Source organism: Haemorhous mexicanus, chromosome 2 (genome assembly GCF_027477595.1).
Source record: "Haemorhous mexicanus isolate bHaeMex1 chromosome 2, bHaeMex1.pri, whole genome shotgun sequence".
Taxonomy (NCBI): domain Eukaryota; kingdom Metazoa; phylum Chordata; class Aves; order Passeriformes; family Fringillidae; genus Haemorhous; species Haemorhous mexicanus.
This window is the reverse complement of record NC_082342.1, coordinates 32,301,031-32,320,165: the sequence shown is the minus strand read 5'-3', so window position 1 is coordinate 32,320,165 and position 19,135 is coordinate 32,301,031. Positions and strand designations below refer to the sequence as shown.

At 43.0% G+C, this 19,135-nt stretch overlaps 1 protein-coding gene across 2 annotated transcripts in view; it reads right to left on the bottom strand.

The window, feature by feature from the left end:
• The window catches only part of EPHA1 (EPH receptor A1), a 34,576-nt gene extending 24,426 nt beyond the window's left edge, over positions 1 to 10,150 (bottom strand). For both annotated transcript variants that reach the window (XM_059838255.1, XM_059838256.1), the window contains exons 1-2: positions 9,762 to 10,150; positions 6,592 to 6,659 (exon numbers count right to left, since the gene is read on the bottom strand). In XM_059838255.1, the coding sequence (XP_059694238.1) occupies positions 6,592 to 6,659; positions 9,762 to 9,828 (135 nt within the window). In that variant the 5' untranslated portion in view covers positions 9,829 to 10,150. The remainder of the gene's footprint in view (positions 1 to 6,591; positions 6,660 to 9,761) is intronic.
• Positions 10,151 to 19,135: the final 8,985 nt, after the last annotated feature.

Sequence of the window (19,135 nt, the reverse complement as noted above, 5' to 3'; positions counted from 1 at the left end):
AGCACATAGGTCTCCATCCCACCCATGTCCTTTCAATTTAACTGGTACTCATGCTCTTAAGGGAAGATAAGGTGTTCATGTGGGACACCAAGCGCCAGTGCATTGATTACAGAACCTGTTTATCAAACCCAGGTTCTGCTGTCTGCTCATTCTCTGAACTGCCTGACCACATTAAGGTCTTGCATGAAAACAGTTCTGGTCATAACAGATGGTGCTAGATGACTGATAATGATACTCTAATCCAACATTTCACCTAGCTGGTTTGGAACACTTCTTTCTACTACCACTCACTAACAGTACCAATAACTACAAAAAGGACAGGAGTGAAAAATCAGATTGTGCATCTTAAGAGTTCAGAATTCATGGCTAAAGCCACATAACCAATAAAGCAAATGTTAGCTCTCATGTTATTTTTGCGTTACATTGCATAGGATCCATTGTAAATGGAAGTGATTTTTTTTTTTCATTTTTTCAAGGTAAAGGGCTTTATATTGTGAGCTGTGGTTTTGTATGGTGTGTCAAGTGTACTTCTAGTGTTTACAGAGAAGCTGGAAATTAGCCTGATGGTGATGGGCAATAGTTGCTCTGTTTGTATAAGTTCCTTTAAAGATGGATCAGGTGGAATCCCACACAGGGATGGGGTAATTATGACTTGATGGTGATGATCAAACCTGCCTGGAGAAAAGAAGCTGCAGCAGATGGCAGCCTGAAAGTCATGTGAGGAGCTGGCAATATTCAGGTCAAGCAAAGAGAAGCCAGAAACTAGGCCTTGGAAACAATGGAAATACCCTTTTGAGAAATAAATCATGGGAATATTTTTCTGCAGATCTGCCTCTGAGATAGTGAGAATCGCAGCTCAAAGCATAGGTTCATCCTTCAAGGACACAACAGGCAACAAAAGATGTAAAGCCTTTTCTTTCTAATTGCTTGCCTGCAAACTCACCAGTATTTTAGTTGGTATTATAATAGAAGTTGTTTTGTTTGGGTTTTCTGTTTGTTTTGTTGGTTGGGTCTTAATAGTATTATTTTAAATAGCCTGTTAGTCTTCTTGGAGGACCATGCAATAGGCAGGATAATCTCCAAGCTCCAGCTAACTTGTGCTGCTTTTGTGTTGACATGAGGAAGTTCAGTGAACCTTGTCCACTCATTCAACAGCTATAAAAGAGTGAAGCAGCTTTCTGGAGCTGCCAGGCAACAGGGCTGTCACCACCCCAGTGCCCAAGCAGCCATGGTGATGAATGTCATGGCTGTAGAGCATCTTCAGCTCACAATGTGCTCTTTTCTGCCCTTCAGGTCACAACACTGAGTGCATTGGCCAAGGCTGTTACTTGGGTCTCTGGCAGTGACTCCTTCCTAGACTGCCGTGGCTCATGTAATCTGGCCTTCCCTACAGCTATTAATTTACATTTCACTTATTCTCATCTCACTGGTTTGTATTCCCTCTTCTCACACTTCTGAGTAAAGCATATCTGGATATGCATAACAATTTTTTCCTTGTCTCCCAAATTGACACAAAATAACTAATTTTCAATTCACAGGATTTCATCAACAAATATCTCTCCACCAGTCTACAGATCAACAGCAGCAGGTCATGTCAGGATACAACCCTGAAGCCAGAGCTTCATTTCCAGGTAGTTGTTGACTTTACTAAGCATATTTCCCTTATTTCTATACAGATCCTGTTCACTCAGGGGAGCTAATCCCCTATGCCTGATACTTAATTGAGAGCAGTGAGGTGTACACTGCTACTCTACTCCAGCTTCAGAGGTGATGGCACTCCTCTGAGTTAGCACCTAAAGGACATGCATGAATAACAGTTGTGGGAAGACGTGCACAGAAGAGCTTTTCTGATGGCTGTTTTTCACACGACCTTTGGATGCTACAAAAAGCTGACTGGCTGAGACTCTTCCAAGTAAGACTATCTGAGTAAGAGATCATCAAGTCTGACTAAGTGATCATTCAGTCTGACTCAGTGAGCTGCCCAGTTTTAATGAGATAGGAGTGCTGTGCTGGACTTGCTTGCAGGTTGAAGGCTGTGTGCCCCATAGCACTATTTCCTTTGTGACCAGGACTATCTGTCTGACCAAGAAGTGGTGGAACAGAAACCAGCCATCAGCTGTTACTGAAATCTGGGGCCTCTGAGTCTGGTGGAACACAACCTCACCTTGCTAGAACCTGAAGGCATGCAAATGTTATGGTGTGGTCAGTGATATAGAAGTTGCTGACAGGTCACAGGTACTTGATCTAGTCTATTACCTAAAAATTTATCAGTGTAGAGTTTGAACTATGCCTGGACTTTATTAGGACAGCAACAGCATTAAAAAAAAAAAATCTGATTTTTTTGGCTTAATCAAATTGTATTCACATAGCTTTGGAAGTTGCTGTGGTCATAATTAAACTTTCCATGGAACATGAGGTACAGAACTCAGAACTCTTGTTCCTGAACACAAATCATCACATAATCTCCAAAGTTTCAAGCGGTTTTGGAGCCACAGTAGTTGTAGTTAGTAGCTATTAACTAATAGCCTTTGGGAGACTAATGCCCCTTAGGCCACAGTCATTACATGCCCATCCTTAGTCTTGTTTGAAAGTAGACTTTGGGAAAGCTGAGCAGAGCAAGTGCTGTGCACACTGGGAAACTCAAAGAAAGCTTGAAACCGATAGCAATGCTTTGAATTATGTGTGGAAGCAAGCAAGAGTATGGAATAGGCAGGAAAATAATTATGTCCTCCTCCTCACTGTGAATAAAAGACCGACAACAATAGCAGCCGGGAAGGGAGACTAAGAAAGTCATTGGGAAGTTTTAATAATGCTGTGATCCAAGCAGGAATATAAGTTGGGAAAACTAACCTCCACAAAGCAGCTACCAGCTGAGAACTGAGCCTTGCCAAACTTTTAATATGTAATAAATATGGCACAATTTGGCAGCAGTAGAGTTCATGTGATTCCTGAAATAACATACATCCAAGTTAAAAATGAAGTCACCATGAAAAAGAACCCTTTTACAAGCAAAGACTGGTGAAAGCACATCTCCCAAGAAAATGTAGTAGCTAAAAAAAATGAAGTGTGTTTAATTTACAATTCATTCAACAATATATAGAGAGAAAGTCATATTGAGAAGCCCAGTGTGCAGCATTCTCCAGCACAAATGGCTTGGAACTTAAGTACTCACAAGTACTCATGGGAGTATGACTGGATTATGCAAATACTAGTCACATAGACAAAAATTGGAAATTGTGGATAAAAGGAAAATTTCAAGATAGGCCCACAAGCTGGGAATGAGATAATCACAGCATTAAAGATAAATATTGGATTGCTAGTAGGTTGTATTGTAGTCGTACATAAACTGATACAGAAAATCTATAGGAATAGATATTACATAAAATCATGAAAAAAAAATCAAAACATAAAATCATGAGGCCCTTTTGTGCCTCAGCTAAAAATTCAAGCTCAGAATTCTAATGAACAAACAATTCTAAATTATCCCACAAAAGCAAAGCTTTAGGCGGGGACCTTTGGTTCTCTACTCCAATCCCCTGCTCAGAACAAGGCCGACTTCAAAGCCAGGCTGGGGTGGCTTAGGACCTTGTCTATTAAAAGCAAAATGCAAGAGGAAAGCATAATTCCTCATCACAATCTGCTCACAGCTGATGCAATTATATTTGAAAGCAAATTAGTGATTAATAACTTTTAATAATGTCATTTTACAAACTGCCAAGAAGCAGTGCCACTATGCCTGATAAGTGAATTTGTTACTGATTGGATTTGAGAGGTCCTTTTTGAAGTTTCAGTGGTATCTGAAACCAGTTCAGGTAGCTAGGCTGTTTGTGCAGCATGAGGAGTCTTAAAGAAACATGAGAGCAAGCAAATTCTGTATTCCTGACACCTTCAAAGTGGCCATCATTGGCTCCCTAATGTACGTTAAAGGTGGAAATCTACCACTAGTACTGTAACACACCTCTCTATGCCCACCTGGTGTTGCTGTGGCAGAACTTCAAAGCCAAAAAAGAATTATCAAGGAATATGTTAGAGGAGGGAGGTGGTGGGTGGTAAGGTAGATAAAAGGGGATTGTAGGAACTACAGTCTGCCTCTTTAAAAGCCTGGTTTCCAATAGTAGCCTAAAGTGAATGAAACCCTTTCTAAGTAGCTACTACAAAGCAAGCTAGCACAAACCTTTTAACAAACAAAACTCTACAGACTTTACCTAAAGTAGAGACTTTCACTCAAAGACTACCCTTAAGCTTAGGCAAGATGCTGGTGAATGTGGTGCAGAAGTTCTGAACTACAGAAGCGCAGCCCAAAACTGAGTGGTGTTCTTAGGCTGAACCCGTGTGTTAATGGGAGCATTGTCTGCCCTGGATACAGCCACGGTCTGACCATGAAACAACCACACCTGGCAAGCCACTTCATCCTCTGTCATTGGCTACAAGTGAGGAGAAAACAAAGGTGTAGTTCTGCCTCCACAGACTTAGCCAGCCTCTTCTGGGCTATGCCTCAGGGGCCTCGTCCATATAAAGCATGAAAATTCCCCACAGCAAATTCCTCCTCTGTGCGATAAGTATATTGACACAAATCCAGCTCACTGATGGGAGATCTCCGGCATCTGAGGTTAGGTACAAGTAGCAGTGTTACATGAAGTACACCCTTCAGCTCTGTGTGCAACACAGCTCAGACGTTTCCAGCCTGTTACTAATCAACCTAGTCAGATTATTCAGTACTAATCTTGGCCCTTTTTTGTCAAAAAATGTTCTGAATTAATTTCCGTTCTTTTTTGAACATAATTCTTCATTTTGAAGGAATGGTTTCAAAAGCACCTGTTCAAAGTTCTCACTACAAGAGAATCAGCCATTGTTCCCTTTTTGCTTGTGGCAATTTGTCGGACTTCCACCTAACAGTTATTGGGAAATTATGTAACTAAACAAATCTCCTCAAAAGACTTGCTCATGAGAAGTCAAGGGATCTATTCTTCATCCTCTGTTGTTTTATCAGTCATCCATATCCTGATCTGTTAGTTTTGATTTCTCTCAGGCCATGTTCCCCACAATTTTCAACAATTCTCTGTTACAATTACATTGTGAATATACATATTTTAAAAAGCAAATAGCACAAGCAGAAGGATTTGCTAACTCCTCACGCTGCTCGGAACTTACTGTGCAACACTCAGATGTTCTGTAAAAAGGTTTTATTTTCTATCAGATTTTGGTTTCAGAACACACTTTTCAGTTGTTTTGTTCAATCTGTTCAAGAGGCAAACTTCATCCTGAACATGCCTGGAGCCTAGAATTGGGGTAAAATTACCACACAGAGAGTTGATGAGACAACAAAGGGAACAATGGGCAAAACATGATCTACATGTATGTCTCACAAGGGCACCTGTTTTGAGCAGGGTATAATAATACTACTAATAATAACCAAAACAGCTTTACTAATGAAACAAATGCAGTTATGCCAGTACAGGAGAACCTCACTGTCTGGCTCTACTTCACCCAGCAGTGCTGGTGGGAAGGAGGAGGAGGCTGGGGTGGATTTAAACCAGCCACAGCACATTACAGAGGAAAGTTACGGAAATTAGTTAGGAACAGGCTCTCTCCAGGTCTACTTTAGAGCAGGAAGGGTGAGGAGTCTCCACTGGAAAGTTTGGGACTTGCTACAAACACAAGAGCACGGATGAGGAACTGAAACTGCACATTAACATACGTGCTAACTACCACAGCATAGTCCCTAAATTCCCTTTTCTTTGTGCCTTCCTTCCACTACTCCCACAGCACCTAAATTCCCTTTTCTTTGTGCCTTCCTTCCACCACTCCCACAGCACTGGTGCTACAGAGGAAACCACCTTCACTGATGCAGGTTGTGACACCAGTGGGGCTGCCCAACTATGCTTCATACAAAATAGCTGTACTTGCACAAAAATAGCTGAGAGTTCAGCTGTCTGTTGGGGTCCATTGTTGCAGCAGTTTCAGGAGTCCATTTTGAAGCACTTCCATCAACTCAATTTTACAAATTTTGTGACTTTACAAAAAGTCACAAAACAAAGAAAAATTCCTCTCATTGTCAGCTGTGTGACCAAACACCGCAGCTTGGTATAAAGTCTGAGAATCTTGCAGCCCACCCACACAGGCAGATTGCTGCCCCATGAGTTAACAGTTATTTCTTCAGTCAGCTGCTGAATTAAAAAACCTATAATGTGTTTCTAATTTCTTGAGAGACTGAGACAGAAATACTTTTGTTCTACCTATTTTCCTATGGAAAAAAGACATGAGATTTATGTGCAGCATAACAGAATGAAAAACTGGGGGATGATTTATTTTTTCATTTTTCTTCATTGCTTTATTACTTCATGGAAACAATATATTTCAAGGATATGTTAAATCATACTGGAAGTCAATAGGCATCAGTCCTTAAAAAGCTAGCTAGGGGTGAGCCTGCACAGGTGAAGGGAGGGAGACTTATAAAGCCTAAAATGTCCAGGAGAGGGTGGAGCCTCAGAAGCTCAGTTTCCAGAGGTAGGGTGAAATTTCAACACGGATTATATTTTTCCGTAATTTAGTACTGCCAGTGGCTCCCCTTCCTTGAGTGTGGGTACTCACCCCTACTTCTGGAGGGTCGGGAAGCCAGCCCAGTTCACCCTGTGCAGTGCTTGTGTCAAGTAGATCCACTGAAAACCAGAAGAGAGGGAAAAAATAAATCGGTGACCTAACTCATATAGCCCACAGAATGGTTTCATCCGTGTTTTGTCAAAGAAGGTAAAGCCTGCATTTCCTCTCTCAACCCCCCCATCCTTTGAAACCTTTCACGTTCAAAAAGCATGACTAGAGGAGGGACGGAAAGATACGAGACAGGGCAGTTAGTCAGGAGTTAAAAGTTTTTACTAATATATGAGACCCCCCTCCTATACACATCCAAAAAACTCAACCCTGACAAATTTTATCACTTCCTAAAACTGTCCCAAAAAGGAAGAAGGAGGCTGAAGCCTATTCAAATGGGTACCGGGCAGGAGCAGCTGAACACATCTTTCCTTGAAATAGGAAGGCAGCAAACTAAATGGCTGAAGAGGAAGGCAATCAAATAAATTACCAACACAAAAGATCAATCAGTGTCGCCTGGAGGGACTATTCAGTACTTGAAACACAGTGGGAAAGTTCAGAGGCAGTGTGAAGTTGTAGAAGGGACTTTCTATTGTCGCGGTACCCAAAAGCCCGGAGATGCATCACTTGTGCAAATTGATGAGCCCCCTACTTCTAACTCAAACTGTCCACCAGCAGACGATGGGCTAGAAATCGTTTAACCCTCTCCCAACCTTCCGACTTTTTTGGCCGGGACATCGAGAGAGAGTGATGGCTCCGGCCACAGCACGGCCACCTCCTGCGGAATTGCACAGCTGCTTTAAGCCTCGCTCCTGGAGTCGTGTGACAAAGGAGAAAATCATTGGTATGTTCATTTTTAGCCTTCAAAGGAATTTGAAAACGCGATCGCAGTTTGGCCTAAAGTCTTGATCTGAAGACACGTTTAAAAATGTGTCACTTTGTAGGCAAACATTGAGAAAGCAGAGGAGTTGGAATAAGACACACTGTGGGATGTGCAGCTTCGTGCCTGCCTTTGGGTCTGCCGGTGCTGCCAGAACAGACTACTGGTTTCTGTGCACCTATCGAAGTCCCAGCTTGGGAACATAGGAAACAGGAAAAATTCTTTGGATTCCCTTTTAGATTCCTGTGGGTGTATTCAGAGGGGTCGTTTCTGAACATCTCAGAAAAGAATCTGGGGGTGAAAGGTAGGAGTGGGGAGATTTTTAAATGGCATTTAAATAACCAGGTTTCCTCCCCCTCATCTGACTGTTTTACAAATATTCCCTGCCAACTATAAGTAATAGTGTAAAGTGCAGATCAGCAAGAGTCCTGAGGAATGAGGAAGCAGGCTGTGGGCCCAGAATGAGAGATAAGAGGGATTGCGCTGCTGTTCTCACCTCTGAAACACCCTTTCAGGATGGGAGAAGGGAAAAGCAGGAATCCAGGTTTTGCAAGTTCGAAGTGCTCACAGTATGGTCATATGGCAAAACCTTCCTAGCCACAGACTCCCTGTCCAGACAAGGCTCCTCATTCACTTCCCCTCTACTCTCAATCTCTTTATTTGAGATAATATTCCTTTGTGGTTAGCTCCAAAAGCTCAGAGGGTGAGGTAGCCTGTCCTGCCAGAACCGTCGCTCAGATAACATCTATGCCATCCCCTCCTCTTCAGGAGTGAAGCAGCAATGTGGAGTGAACAGCATGGCAAGCTCTAGCAGAGCAAGGGGAAAGGAACTTGGAAGTGGCCAGGACAGGAATCTGGCAGAGCCATTGTGCCATGCTCTGCACTGCCAGCAATGGCAGCTCCTTCAGCTGCTGGGTGCCCACTAGAGGGAAAAAGCCCATTGCCAAGCAGTACTTCTCAAAGTGAATCCCACAGCAGGGATTCTCCACAGAAAGGATGATTGAGTCAGTAAGACTACAGAGGCAGAGGAATAAAGTCTTCAGGGACTACTAACTCTCTGGTCCACAGCTTTGCTGCTAGGAGTCTCACGTGGCTGTCCAGCCACAGGGGAGGAGGTGTCCCCAAAAAGAAGAAAGGCTTCAGATAAGAGAGGACGCCTGGAAAATGAGCTGTTTCCCTGACAGACAAGTTAAGGAAGAGTGGATCACAGACACAGCCCAAATGAGATGGCTGAGATAGGGGAGAAGCGGGCAGACAGGTCCCTGACTGTTACTGCCAACTACTGGTCACACGCTTCTGGAAACCGAAGCCTGCGCGGTGCCACCCGGTGTTCCTTCTCACCCAGGCTGGCCTTCTCCACTGGGTCTGCCAGCTGCATCCATCACGTAGCTGGATCCTTAGTGGAAACGTGCTTGTCAAAGAGCCTTTAAAAGATCACTGAGCACTCGCAGAACCAGAGCTGAGCCCATGGCTGAACTGCCAGTTGTGACAAAGTCCCCTCAGTCCAGAGCCTTGAGAAGTGGAGGACTGTCCTTGGGATGGAAAAGACCCAACACCTCTTGCTGTACAAAACAGAAGTCCCTAGCAGGAATTGACTGCAGGAGGAGGTAGGAAACAGAGCCGAGATTTACACTTCCCTCACCTCTCGAGTAAAAGTTAGCATTCTCCCACGTTTCATAACCACTGTGCAACTACCAAGATGGAAGGAAAAAAAAAAATCACTACATTTAATAAAAGGGAGTAAGTGGTACAGGGAAGGGAAACACGGAAGCCTAAAGAGGTGGAAGAGGAAATTTTAAAGCCCAGCTCCATCTTCAGGAGTAGGGTAGATAAAAACTCCGATAAAATGACTGTCCGCTTGCTCATAAGGGTTAACTCCTAGGAGGGCTTCCTGAGGAAACTGCGGGGGTGTTGCCAGAGGAGGGGAGAAACTTTCTGAGTTTGTGTTTAAACTTGTTATCTGCAAGGCCCGTGTTTGAGGGGAACAGGGTCAGAATTCTCTTGGATCACTGGATATGCCGAGGCGTTTGTGCTTCAACTAGGAGGAGGTGAATGAGGGCGAGAACCTACCTGGGTTCGTTCACTGAACCACCGAGATTCGGATGGGATTTGCCAGGCCGTGGTCCCCCCACTGCCGGCTGCCCTTCCCTGACCCCCAGTCCCTCGGAGGTGTCCCTGGAGCCCCAGACGCGTGGGCCCGCTCCCGTTCCCTTCCCCTTAGCGAGGTCGCTCTCGCTGCGCGCCCCAGCCCAGCCCTCCAGGCAGAGGGACCGGCGGCGGGTCCCACGCTTACCTTCTTTGCCGTGCCCCTCGGGAGGAAGGAGAGCCCAGAGGAGAAGGAGCCCGAGGGAGAGCTCCATCCCGCCGCTGCAGGTACTCAGCCCCAGGCTGGCCGGAGAGGGGGCCCGGCTTTCAGCCCCCGCCGGCTCCGGCCTCCGTGCCCGGGCAGCTGCGGGCAGCGCATGGGCCTCTCCCGCAGCCTCCCGAGCGCGGCGCGCACGTTGCACAAGCGCCCGCCTGGCCCACGGTGGTGATGAAAGATCAAGGCGAGTGGGTGGAGAAGCCTTACTGCCTTTACCTGTTCTAAGGGGCTGGTCACAGACTTCCCATCTGGCAGGCAAATAAACCCACCTTAAAGGCAGCCACCTCTTTCCTGGGAGCCTCCCTCCACCTTTGCTCCACTCCCGTAAGAAGCTCCCGATTGCCACCTCCTGGGCAGCCCTCGCCATCCTTCCCGATCCCGCCGGCCCCGGCCCCGGCTTTAAACCGAAATTTTAGGAAGAAATTCTTCAGGGTGGTGCAGTACTGGAACAGGTTGCCCAGGGAGGTTGTTGCTATTCCATCCCAGGAAGTGTTCAAGGCCAGGTTGGATGGGACCCTGGAGCAATCTGGTCTAGTGGAAGGTCTAGCTCCAACCCCCATAGCAGGGCAGTTGGAAACAGATGATCTTCCAGGTCTCTTCCAAGACAAGCCTTTCTGTGATTCTGTGATATATGATAATGGGGCTAAAACCACTGAGCCATCCTCACTGAATATGTTTAGGAAATCCATCTGTACACGGGGACAGCAGTCCATTTCATTCCCAAGTATGTCACGAGCAACAGGGATACCACTTTGTCTGCCAGAATTACTGTTGTTTGCTTAGTATGATCCCCTGCATTGATGGGCAGTGCCTGCTTTTCAGCAAAAAAGAAATCATGGGAGAGGAAGCAAACTAGAAGGATTCTTTCTCTGTGTACGAAGACCTCATGGGACTTTTTGTTTTCTTCCTGAGGGACATAAATATGAAAGAACTTGCCTTTGTTCTGTCTCTTCTGGCATTCATCAAGGATGTTACTCCCACCCATACACAGCTATTACACCCCTCCCTCTAAGTACAGATGGTATTGTTGCACTTACATTTGCTGTACAGCTGCATTCCTCCTGCTCTCTTCCTCCTCCTCCCCAGGGAAGGCTAAAGAAAGGACCTTGTCAGGTTGCCTAGAGAGGCTGGGGGATCTCCACCCTTGGAGATGTTCCAGATTTGCCAGGACACAGCCATGAACAACACAACCACCTCTGGAGTCAGCCCTGCTCTGAGCAGCATTTGGGACTGTGGAATCTCTGAGGGCTCTTGGGTCTAATCTTTCAGTGAATCCTGTGGTTCTCAAACCATACATCTTGAGAAAGCAAGATCTATCCTGAGATGTCTGAACATAGGCAAGAGAAATTTCAGAACAAATGGTTACAGTACTAAGCTTTAAATTTTACATAGTACATGAAATAAAATATAGGTGCAAACAATTCAAATGTAAATAGCATTTAGAGTAGTTGTACCTTAAATTTGTTACAGTTTAATGCTGTCTAAAATTCTCTTTATCAGTCCACAGTACTGTCTCAAAACTTTTATGCCTATGTTTCCCCCCCAATTGAATGACTCCCATTGCAGTAGCCATATAAGATTTTTTGGTCGACAACCCATACCTTGAGTTTGTGCTGGGGGAATGTGTCCACTTAGGGCTTCATTTGTACAGTTTTGTGCCTTCAGTCTGTGAGGCAGCAGTGGGGCAGACAGACCCACAGCTAACTTCTCTCTGATAGGATGACACAGGCAAGGCCTAAATAGATGTGAAATGGGGAAGAACCATTTGCAGCTGGAGGATAAGGCTCTAGGGCAGGCCAGGAGCTCATGTTCTTCCTCAGGAGAAAAAAATCAGTGTCAAGGCCTGACATTTGTCTCCTCAGGGCTAACAGAGTTTGCATCTGTAAAATCCCAGAAGTGACAACTTCTGGGGTGAAGAGCCTTGGGGTACTCTGTCTCCATTTCACTGGTGTGCAGATACTCAGAACATTTGATCTAAGGAATAGGCAGGAAGCAATTTACTATGGCTTACTGGAGAATATGGCCAAAAAAAAAAAATTACCTTCTTTTCCTTCCTCTTGTAGTGTGGGCAGATGGGGATCAGCAATTGGGTTTTTCCAGATAATGGTGGTCAGAAATTGTATTTATTGCTTTGTGTTTTTTCAGATTGGAGATCGCCTGGTGTAGCTCACAGTCAGAATGTGTACAGTGATAGTGAAACAAAATACAGTCTAATGTTTCAGCAGTATCAGGATCTGAAGAAAATCTATAAACAAGTGGGAGCACACAGAAGTAAAAACACAAAATGCATAGAACTTTGCTGATACCTGTAAAAGCTCTGCTAGATTGCTTTCCCGTGTGTCCTCTGCACCAAAATGCAGATCCAAAGGGAAAAAGAGGGAATGTACACAGAGGCTGTAAGCCAGAAGAGTGAGTATCACATGTGCCTTTTCATACTGAGTATTTCATTGACATTGTTATTCTGTTAGTGCACCACAGGCTTGGATTTTGTCTTTGGAAATTGTTGGGCAAAATTAATTCTCTGACTGTAAAAAAACACAAACAAAAACACCAACAACAAACAACTAAAACAAACAAATTCCAAACAAACAACAAATAAGCAAAACTGAAAGAACTTAATTAAAAAAATCTTTTTATGTCTTGTTTACAATCATATTCTATGATTCTGTGATTTACATCTCCACAGCCTCTCACTCTCATGGCTTCCCAGTGAGCATCTCATCTCTGGCACGCATTTCGGTGTTAAGAAGGTAACTGTGTCTTTTCAGCTCACTCTCAGAATGTCTTTGGGCTGATTCTCATCCTCTCTTTCTTGGCCCTCCGAGTATTTCTGAATTGCAGGGCACATTTTTTCCTTCCATTTCTCAGAATATTGTTTTGAGTATCACTGTGATTAGGTATCCAGCTGGAAAATATCACCACACAACACACCTGGGCTTTCCTCCTACAGCTATGTGGGCTTGCGGTGAGGGAAGTGAGGAGGAAGGCTATGCACCAGCTCTTGTTTTGATGTGCTGTTGGGAAAGTCAAAGGGCACTCCCAAGGCTGAGTTGGGACGTGCTGCTTTTGAACTGCAGTTCAGACAGAACTGTCTCATATGATTCTTACAAATTGTTTACTGTGTTTGCTGCTCTTCATATTTTAGAACGAGTTTCACCATTGTGCTGTTAAATGTCCTTACAGATGATGAATGAAACAGAACCTAGAAATAATCTCTGGAGTTTCTCACTTGATATCACTTACCTAATTATCAAAGCATCCCTTTGGTACTGATAACTTGAATCTATGCATCCTGAACTGGCTTTCAGTAAGGTATCATAGTAACATCGATGTATAGGTCTTCCAGAGGCCTCAAATCCATTCTGCAACAAGCCAACTTCAGTCTGAAGGAGGAACTTGCTCTTCTTCTGTGGTCTCTGATTCACTCCTTTTATCCACTATTTCTACAACTCTAGGAATAATATATGACAGCTCTGTAGAGCCTAAGATATGCTCTGTATGAATATCTTATTCCCTGTAGAAAATTTGTGGTTTCTGTCCCTTATTCTCACCTGCATGACCACAGTTAAATATTCTAGTGTTTTCATGTTTATCTTAGAAGGTTTTCTGGCTCTACTCTACCAGCAATTATCTTAGAATATTTCAAACAGCTGACTTCAGATTGTTTTTCTGCAGAAAACAGACTCCTACCATTTAGTGGTTTAAGCTGTTAAATTAGTTTTGTATATGGACATTTTGCATTCAGAAACTCAGATTTTGTTTTAAATAGATACTTTAAACTCCTATGAAGAAGCACAAGTAGCTCCTCTGGATTACAAAGCAGCCACCCCCGTGTTAGAGACCTGAGGACCTGCCTGCACAAGTAGCCAAGCTGGTTATCTTTCTCCCTTGAGAAGAAGCACAAGGGCAAGGGAATGAATGAAGCTGATAGAGACAAGGCGTAGATCTGAGTTTTCATCCACAGAAGAAGCAGGGGACGCTCCCTTATTCTTCCTCACATATGAGAGATAAACACCCCTGGAGATGTACAAGCTTTGCCTGAAAGGCCCTGAGCAACCTGACACAGTTTTGGTGTTAACCCTGCAGTGAGCAGGTATTTGGATTAAAGTTCTCCAGTCATCCCTCCCCACATCAATCTTTTGCTTGTTCAGTTCATCATTGGTAGATGAGCAATCACATCTTCCACCAGGAATGTAGACAGTTCCTTACTTGGGCTGCAGTCAAAACAGGCAGGAGGGTAGCTTCCCAAATATATCTTCCACCTGACAGAGATGTCATACACTACATGGACTAGAAGAAGCCCAGTATTTCTGAATAAAACTCCACTTACTTGATCATCAGCAACACACTAACAGGTGTTTCTCTACCTGCTGATGCCCTGGCTGGACACCTGATCAGGCAGGGAAGCGTGTTTGCACTGCTGCCTGAACTGTAGGCTTGCTGGCTTTTGTCTCTGGATAAGCTTATCTTGCCATGGTCTGCCATGCTCTTATTTGTCTTGCAAAACAGGGCTCAGTTAAATTATTACACCATGCTGCAAATGAGGGGGAGGACCTTGCTTTTCCTTAGAAATTACCTGAGATAATTCTCTTGCTAGCCCAGCTCTGCTCCCCCCCGTGGTCCAGCGGCTGTGGAGCCCCAGATGTCCCGGCTGCCTCTGGGAGAGCAGCCAAACAGGGCTTCGCTTATGCTGAGGTATGACATTTTGTACAGACAAGAGGAAACCAATGAAAACCAAGTCATAATAGAATCTGATTCATTCTCCTAATCATAAAACTTCCCTACGTGGTAACAATCTGGGTCACAAGAGTTATTTTCTATTATACCTTTGCAGCACATTATATACTTAGAAATCCAAAAAGTGCAGTTCTACACTTAGCATTTCTCTTTGACAGCACATACTTCCTGGGCACCTTTAAAGATATTTATTCATCTTGTTGGCATTAAGATTTCACTAAAGCATTCAGTTTCTCCTTTAGCATTACTAACACAACAGAATATGTGTGATAAACATAAAATCTGACCCAGAAAAAATTGATTTCTAGTAGAGAAATGACTGATGACTTATTTCTAGTAGAGAAATGCTGACAACTTATTGCACTAGATTATAGAAAAGTAAGATTATAATATTTTTAGTAGCTGAATCAAAGCTCAAAATATAGCAATAGTAACCTCTGCATGGCAAACACATACCTCTCTGTAATTTGCAATTTCTTCATATTTTCTAGCTGTTCTTCCCCAGTCCTGGGTTAATTATGTTCAAGCATGGAAATATCTCACTGATGCTGAAAAGGCTTTACTAAAATGCAATAAAAAGCCATACCACTAGTCACTTAAGTAGTGTGATTTAAAATGTATATTTTCTGCTCTTACAGGTGAATGTGTGAGTTAATAAATCTTTTATTTTCTGGGAGTTTACAACAAATATTTTAAAGCTTTTATGTCTGTTTCTAATATGTTTTTTCAAGATATTTTTATGGTCCTCCTCTTAACAAATTACAGTTGCCTCCACAATCTAAACACAAGAACCTTGCCCATATTTGTTGCTGTTGTAGCTTGATCCTGATGTTGAAGAGTTGCTGTCCAGTGCAGAAATGAAATAGTTTCCACTGTTCACTGTGTTAGCAAGCAGCATTCTCCCTGAGAGGTTTCAAGGTGGACATCACGAGAAGGTATTTGAAGCAGACACCTTGCAGGTGGAAAGAGGGCATTGAACGTGTTAACATCTTCCCGACTCACTGCCAACTCTATTCTCAGTTCAGCCTCCCACTTGATTTTTTGAAACTTGAACTCATTAATTAAATCAAAACATGAAAACTGAAATGAATGCTGAGAGCAACTGTACAGCAAAACCACAATGAAACCCTACACAGATTTTAGGAGACCTGATTTTCAGCAGTGACTAGGCTAGAGGCCATATGCTGCTGAGCCATCAGGTCTTCCCTCAACTTTACATGCCAATTTGTAGAACCAGACGGTCTTACATCTTTACATACCAATTTGTAAAACCAGACTGTCTCATGTTCTTGCACTTATGCAGGTAAAGCCAATACTGGGTGGGTATCGACCTTCCCATTCTCACTTTTTCCTGGACTTGCTTGGAAGACAACTGAGCACAATAGGATCTTTAGAGCCAAGAGCTTTAGGTCAGGGATACAGTGCTGGAATTATTAATAACACCTTCAGTCAGCTTTTTGATGTGGAGGTACTTGTAGGGCAAGGTGAAACTAATTCTGAAACCAACCAGGTTTCTGGCAGGAGCTTCACCTCATTCTTCAGCTCCACTTTGGTCTCCTGATTAGTTTTTGTTCTATGTTCCTGGTTGCTTCCTGAAACAATCCATTAAAGGAAATTTAAGGCCTGTGCAACAGCCGAGATGATAAATAAAAAGCTTGTAGAAATGTTTAATTCTGTGTAGAAATGGCAGATTATTTAAGTAATTTCATTCCCATTAGCTTGTTTATGGGGGTGTGGACTATATTTGTTTTATATCATGTAGGAACCCATCAGATTTTATATGCTGAATACATAATTTCATATAATAGTAAAAAGTAATCTCAGGAAGGACTCATCTCTCTTCTTTTGTAAATCTTCTGTCTATAAATATCTGCAAGAGAAACTCCTATAGCATCCTAGCCTTTATAAAAGAAAAATATGTAAATAGTAAAGTAATAACAGTAAATATTGCTCCTTTGGCATGTTCATAATAAACATCAAAAACAGAGGCCTTTTCTTAATAAAGAAAATTTTTGACAACTTTTCACCCTCATGATATTAACATCTATTTTCTAGGTTTGCTTCTAAGCCCACATCCATTTCATTTCACAACTCCATTATTGTAAATAGCTGTATTAATTTCACCTTTCTGCTTCAGATCAAAGGATAAAAACCATCTATTTGGGTAAATATAGGATTATTTGCCGGTTTTCTAAGCTTTTAAGGAATGTGAAAGAAAGAAAGAAAGGCTGGTGGACACACTTTCCATGTAAGCCAAAACAGACAGAATGTGATAACATGACTTTGTCAAGGGAAAATAAATACACTGAAATTTCTTCCTAGCTCTTAATACTGGACTTTTGCTAATTTTTCAACTTTCCTTACCCATAATAAAACCAAATCTTCTAAATAAACTTTTGTATTTATACTCCTAGGAAAATAAGGATTTTCTCTTAATGCAAGTGCATTTATTTCTTTTAGGAACTTGATTATTTATAGGAACAATTTTTAGGAAATGTCTTACCTGGATTGCCAGCAAAGCATAATAGTGTGCAAAAAAAAAAAAAAAAAAAACCAAAATGAAACCCCAACCAAACAAAAACAAACAAAGAAAAACACCGAAGCATTTTTCTCTGGTTTCTCTCTATACTGAAAGGGAGGTTTCATTTGTATCCTGCCGGTATCACTGGTACTGGCATTAGCTTTCAAGGAACCACCTTGAAGTATCCCCTTGAGTGGAGGAACCTTTCAGTGGCATGTACCATTCAAGGTGCTGGACCTTGAGTATCCTGAATGCTACCCAAAGTCTGGGCCATCATCCTCCAAACTCTCTTCATTTTTGAGAACGTGGACAGCTGATCGCTGATGTGATCTTACAGGTTGAACTTTTACAGGCTGGGCTCTGGTGCTCCACCACTGATAAGATCAGTGTTCTCACACGGTGCTTGCTCAGGGCCGCCTTTACGAAATTAATTGCAAGGGTGAATACTCTGTTTTTATGGCTGTGTAAACCATGAAGTGATTCTTAGTGATGTCCTAATTGGTTTCACTGGAAAACTTCATGACATCTATGTTTGCCAAATCTCAGGTCTCTGCAAATTTGGGAATGCAAGCATTCCTCTTCCAAGAAAGGACAAGACCATTTGTGAAATGCAGGTACCCAGCTGTACTCATTCACTGGGGAGTCTTGAATCCCTACCCAACCCAAAAAAACTACTACACCCACAGAAAGATCTTTTCCATACCCTTCTTCAGTTGGAGATGGAATGTGCATTTGTAAAAACCTGCACTGCCTGACTGGATCCTACTGTTCCCTGTGAAGGTCTGAAAATAACTTAGAAATTATCTCTTTAAAATTATATTCTGCGCTCATGCCTACATCAGGGATGCTGCTGCTTTACTTCGCTTGAGCACTCTCCAGCTCTCAGCACACTGTGCTGGGTCAACAGGACTGAAACAGCCACTTGTTGAGTGGAAAAGGGACCTCAAGCAGATCCAGTCAATTAAAAGATAATATTTTAGAAAGGAAATGGGTGTGATATCTCTGATACATTGCTGCTGCTCTTATCTCATACTCTCTACGCATCTATACAGTGCTCAACACAGCTGGCGTGGGGTGGGGGGGAAGGATGCTGTGAATGGGTGTGGGAATACTGATGGGACTAGTCTTGGACTAGTGGGTATGGGAATACTGGTGAGGATGGTCTTGGGCTCTGGGATATCTCCTCACTCTGTTCATCTGCAAGAACATTAGGTAGAGAAAGTGTCTTCTCAGAAAGCCTTCACTGCTTGTTGTATTTCCCACATGTATCTCAGGCTGGGAGTCTAACCTGGCTGCTGTTTAGGCCATGTCATCCCTTCCAGAGGCATCATCTGTATCCTTGGAGTGAGGAGATGCCTGCCCAGGTGTCTCTGTTCTGCAGTGGTTGATGAGGAGCATCCTGGTTCAGGGGACAGCCCTGCTATCTTCCCACAGCAGGTCACAGTTATCTCTCTGCTAACCCACACCCACAGCTGCCAGAAATATGTGAGGGCCTCTACCAAGGCTTTGAACAGTGTTATAAACCTCAGTGTCTTTCTGTCCTTCAGTTCTATTGCTGGCTTTTGGACATATCAATACCTCCTAGAAGGCAGGTTAGAAACCTCTGATGCAAAGTCCTGCTAATCTCAGGAAGGACCTCTGGCCATCTCAAGTCTAGTCAACTGCTTGCAGCAGGATTAACTTCAAAGCCTGATTTAACTTGACAGGATTTAGAATTGATGCTTCCTATTTTTTCTGTGCTCATTGCAGTTACTTAATAGTATTTGATTCAAAGTACTTCTCTAATGTAATTCTGAAGTACTTCTCTATTAGTACATAGTGTTCTCTCATTGTGACCCTCCCCTTCTCACTTTTGGAAGAGCTGGCAGGTGATTAAAATGTTCACTGCAACTTTGATAATTTTAAATAATGCAACTAAGTGTTTGCCCACAGAGTAATTAGGTATTCATTGACCTGAGAGCCAATATTCTGTGTTAATGTTTGAGGCAGGCTAGACTCTGAACTTGAAGACAGCTTTTCATGTCAGTTTTAAATTCCATATTTCTCT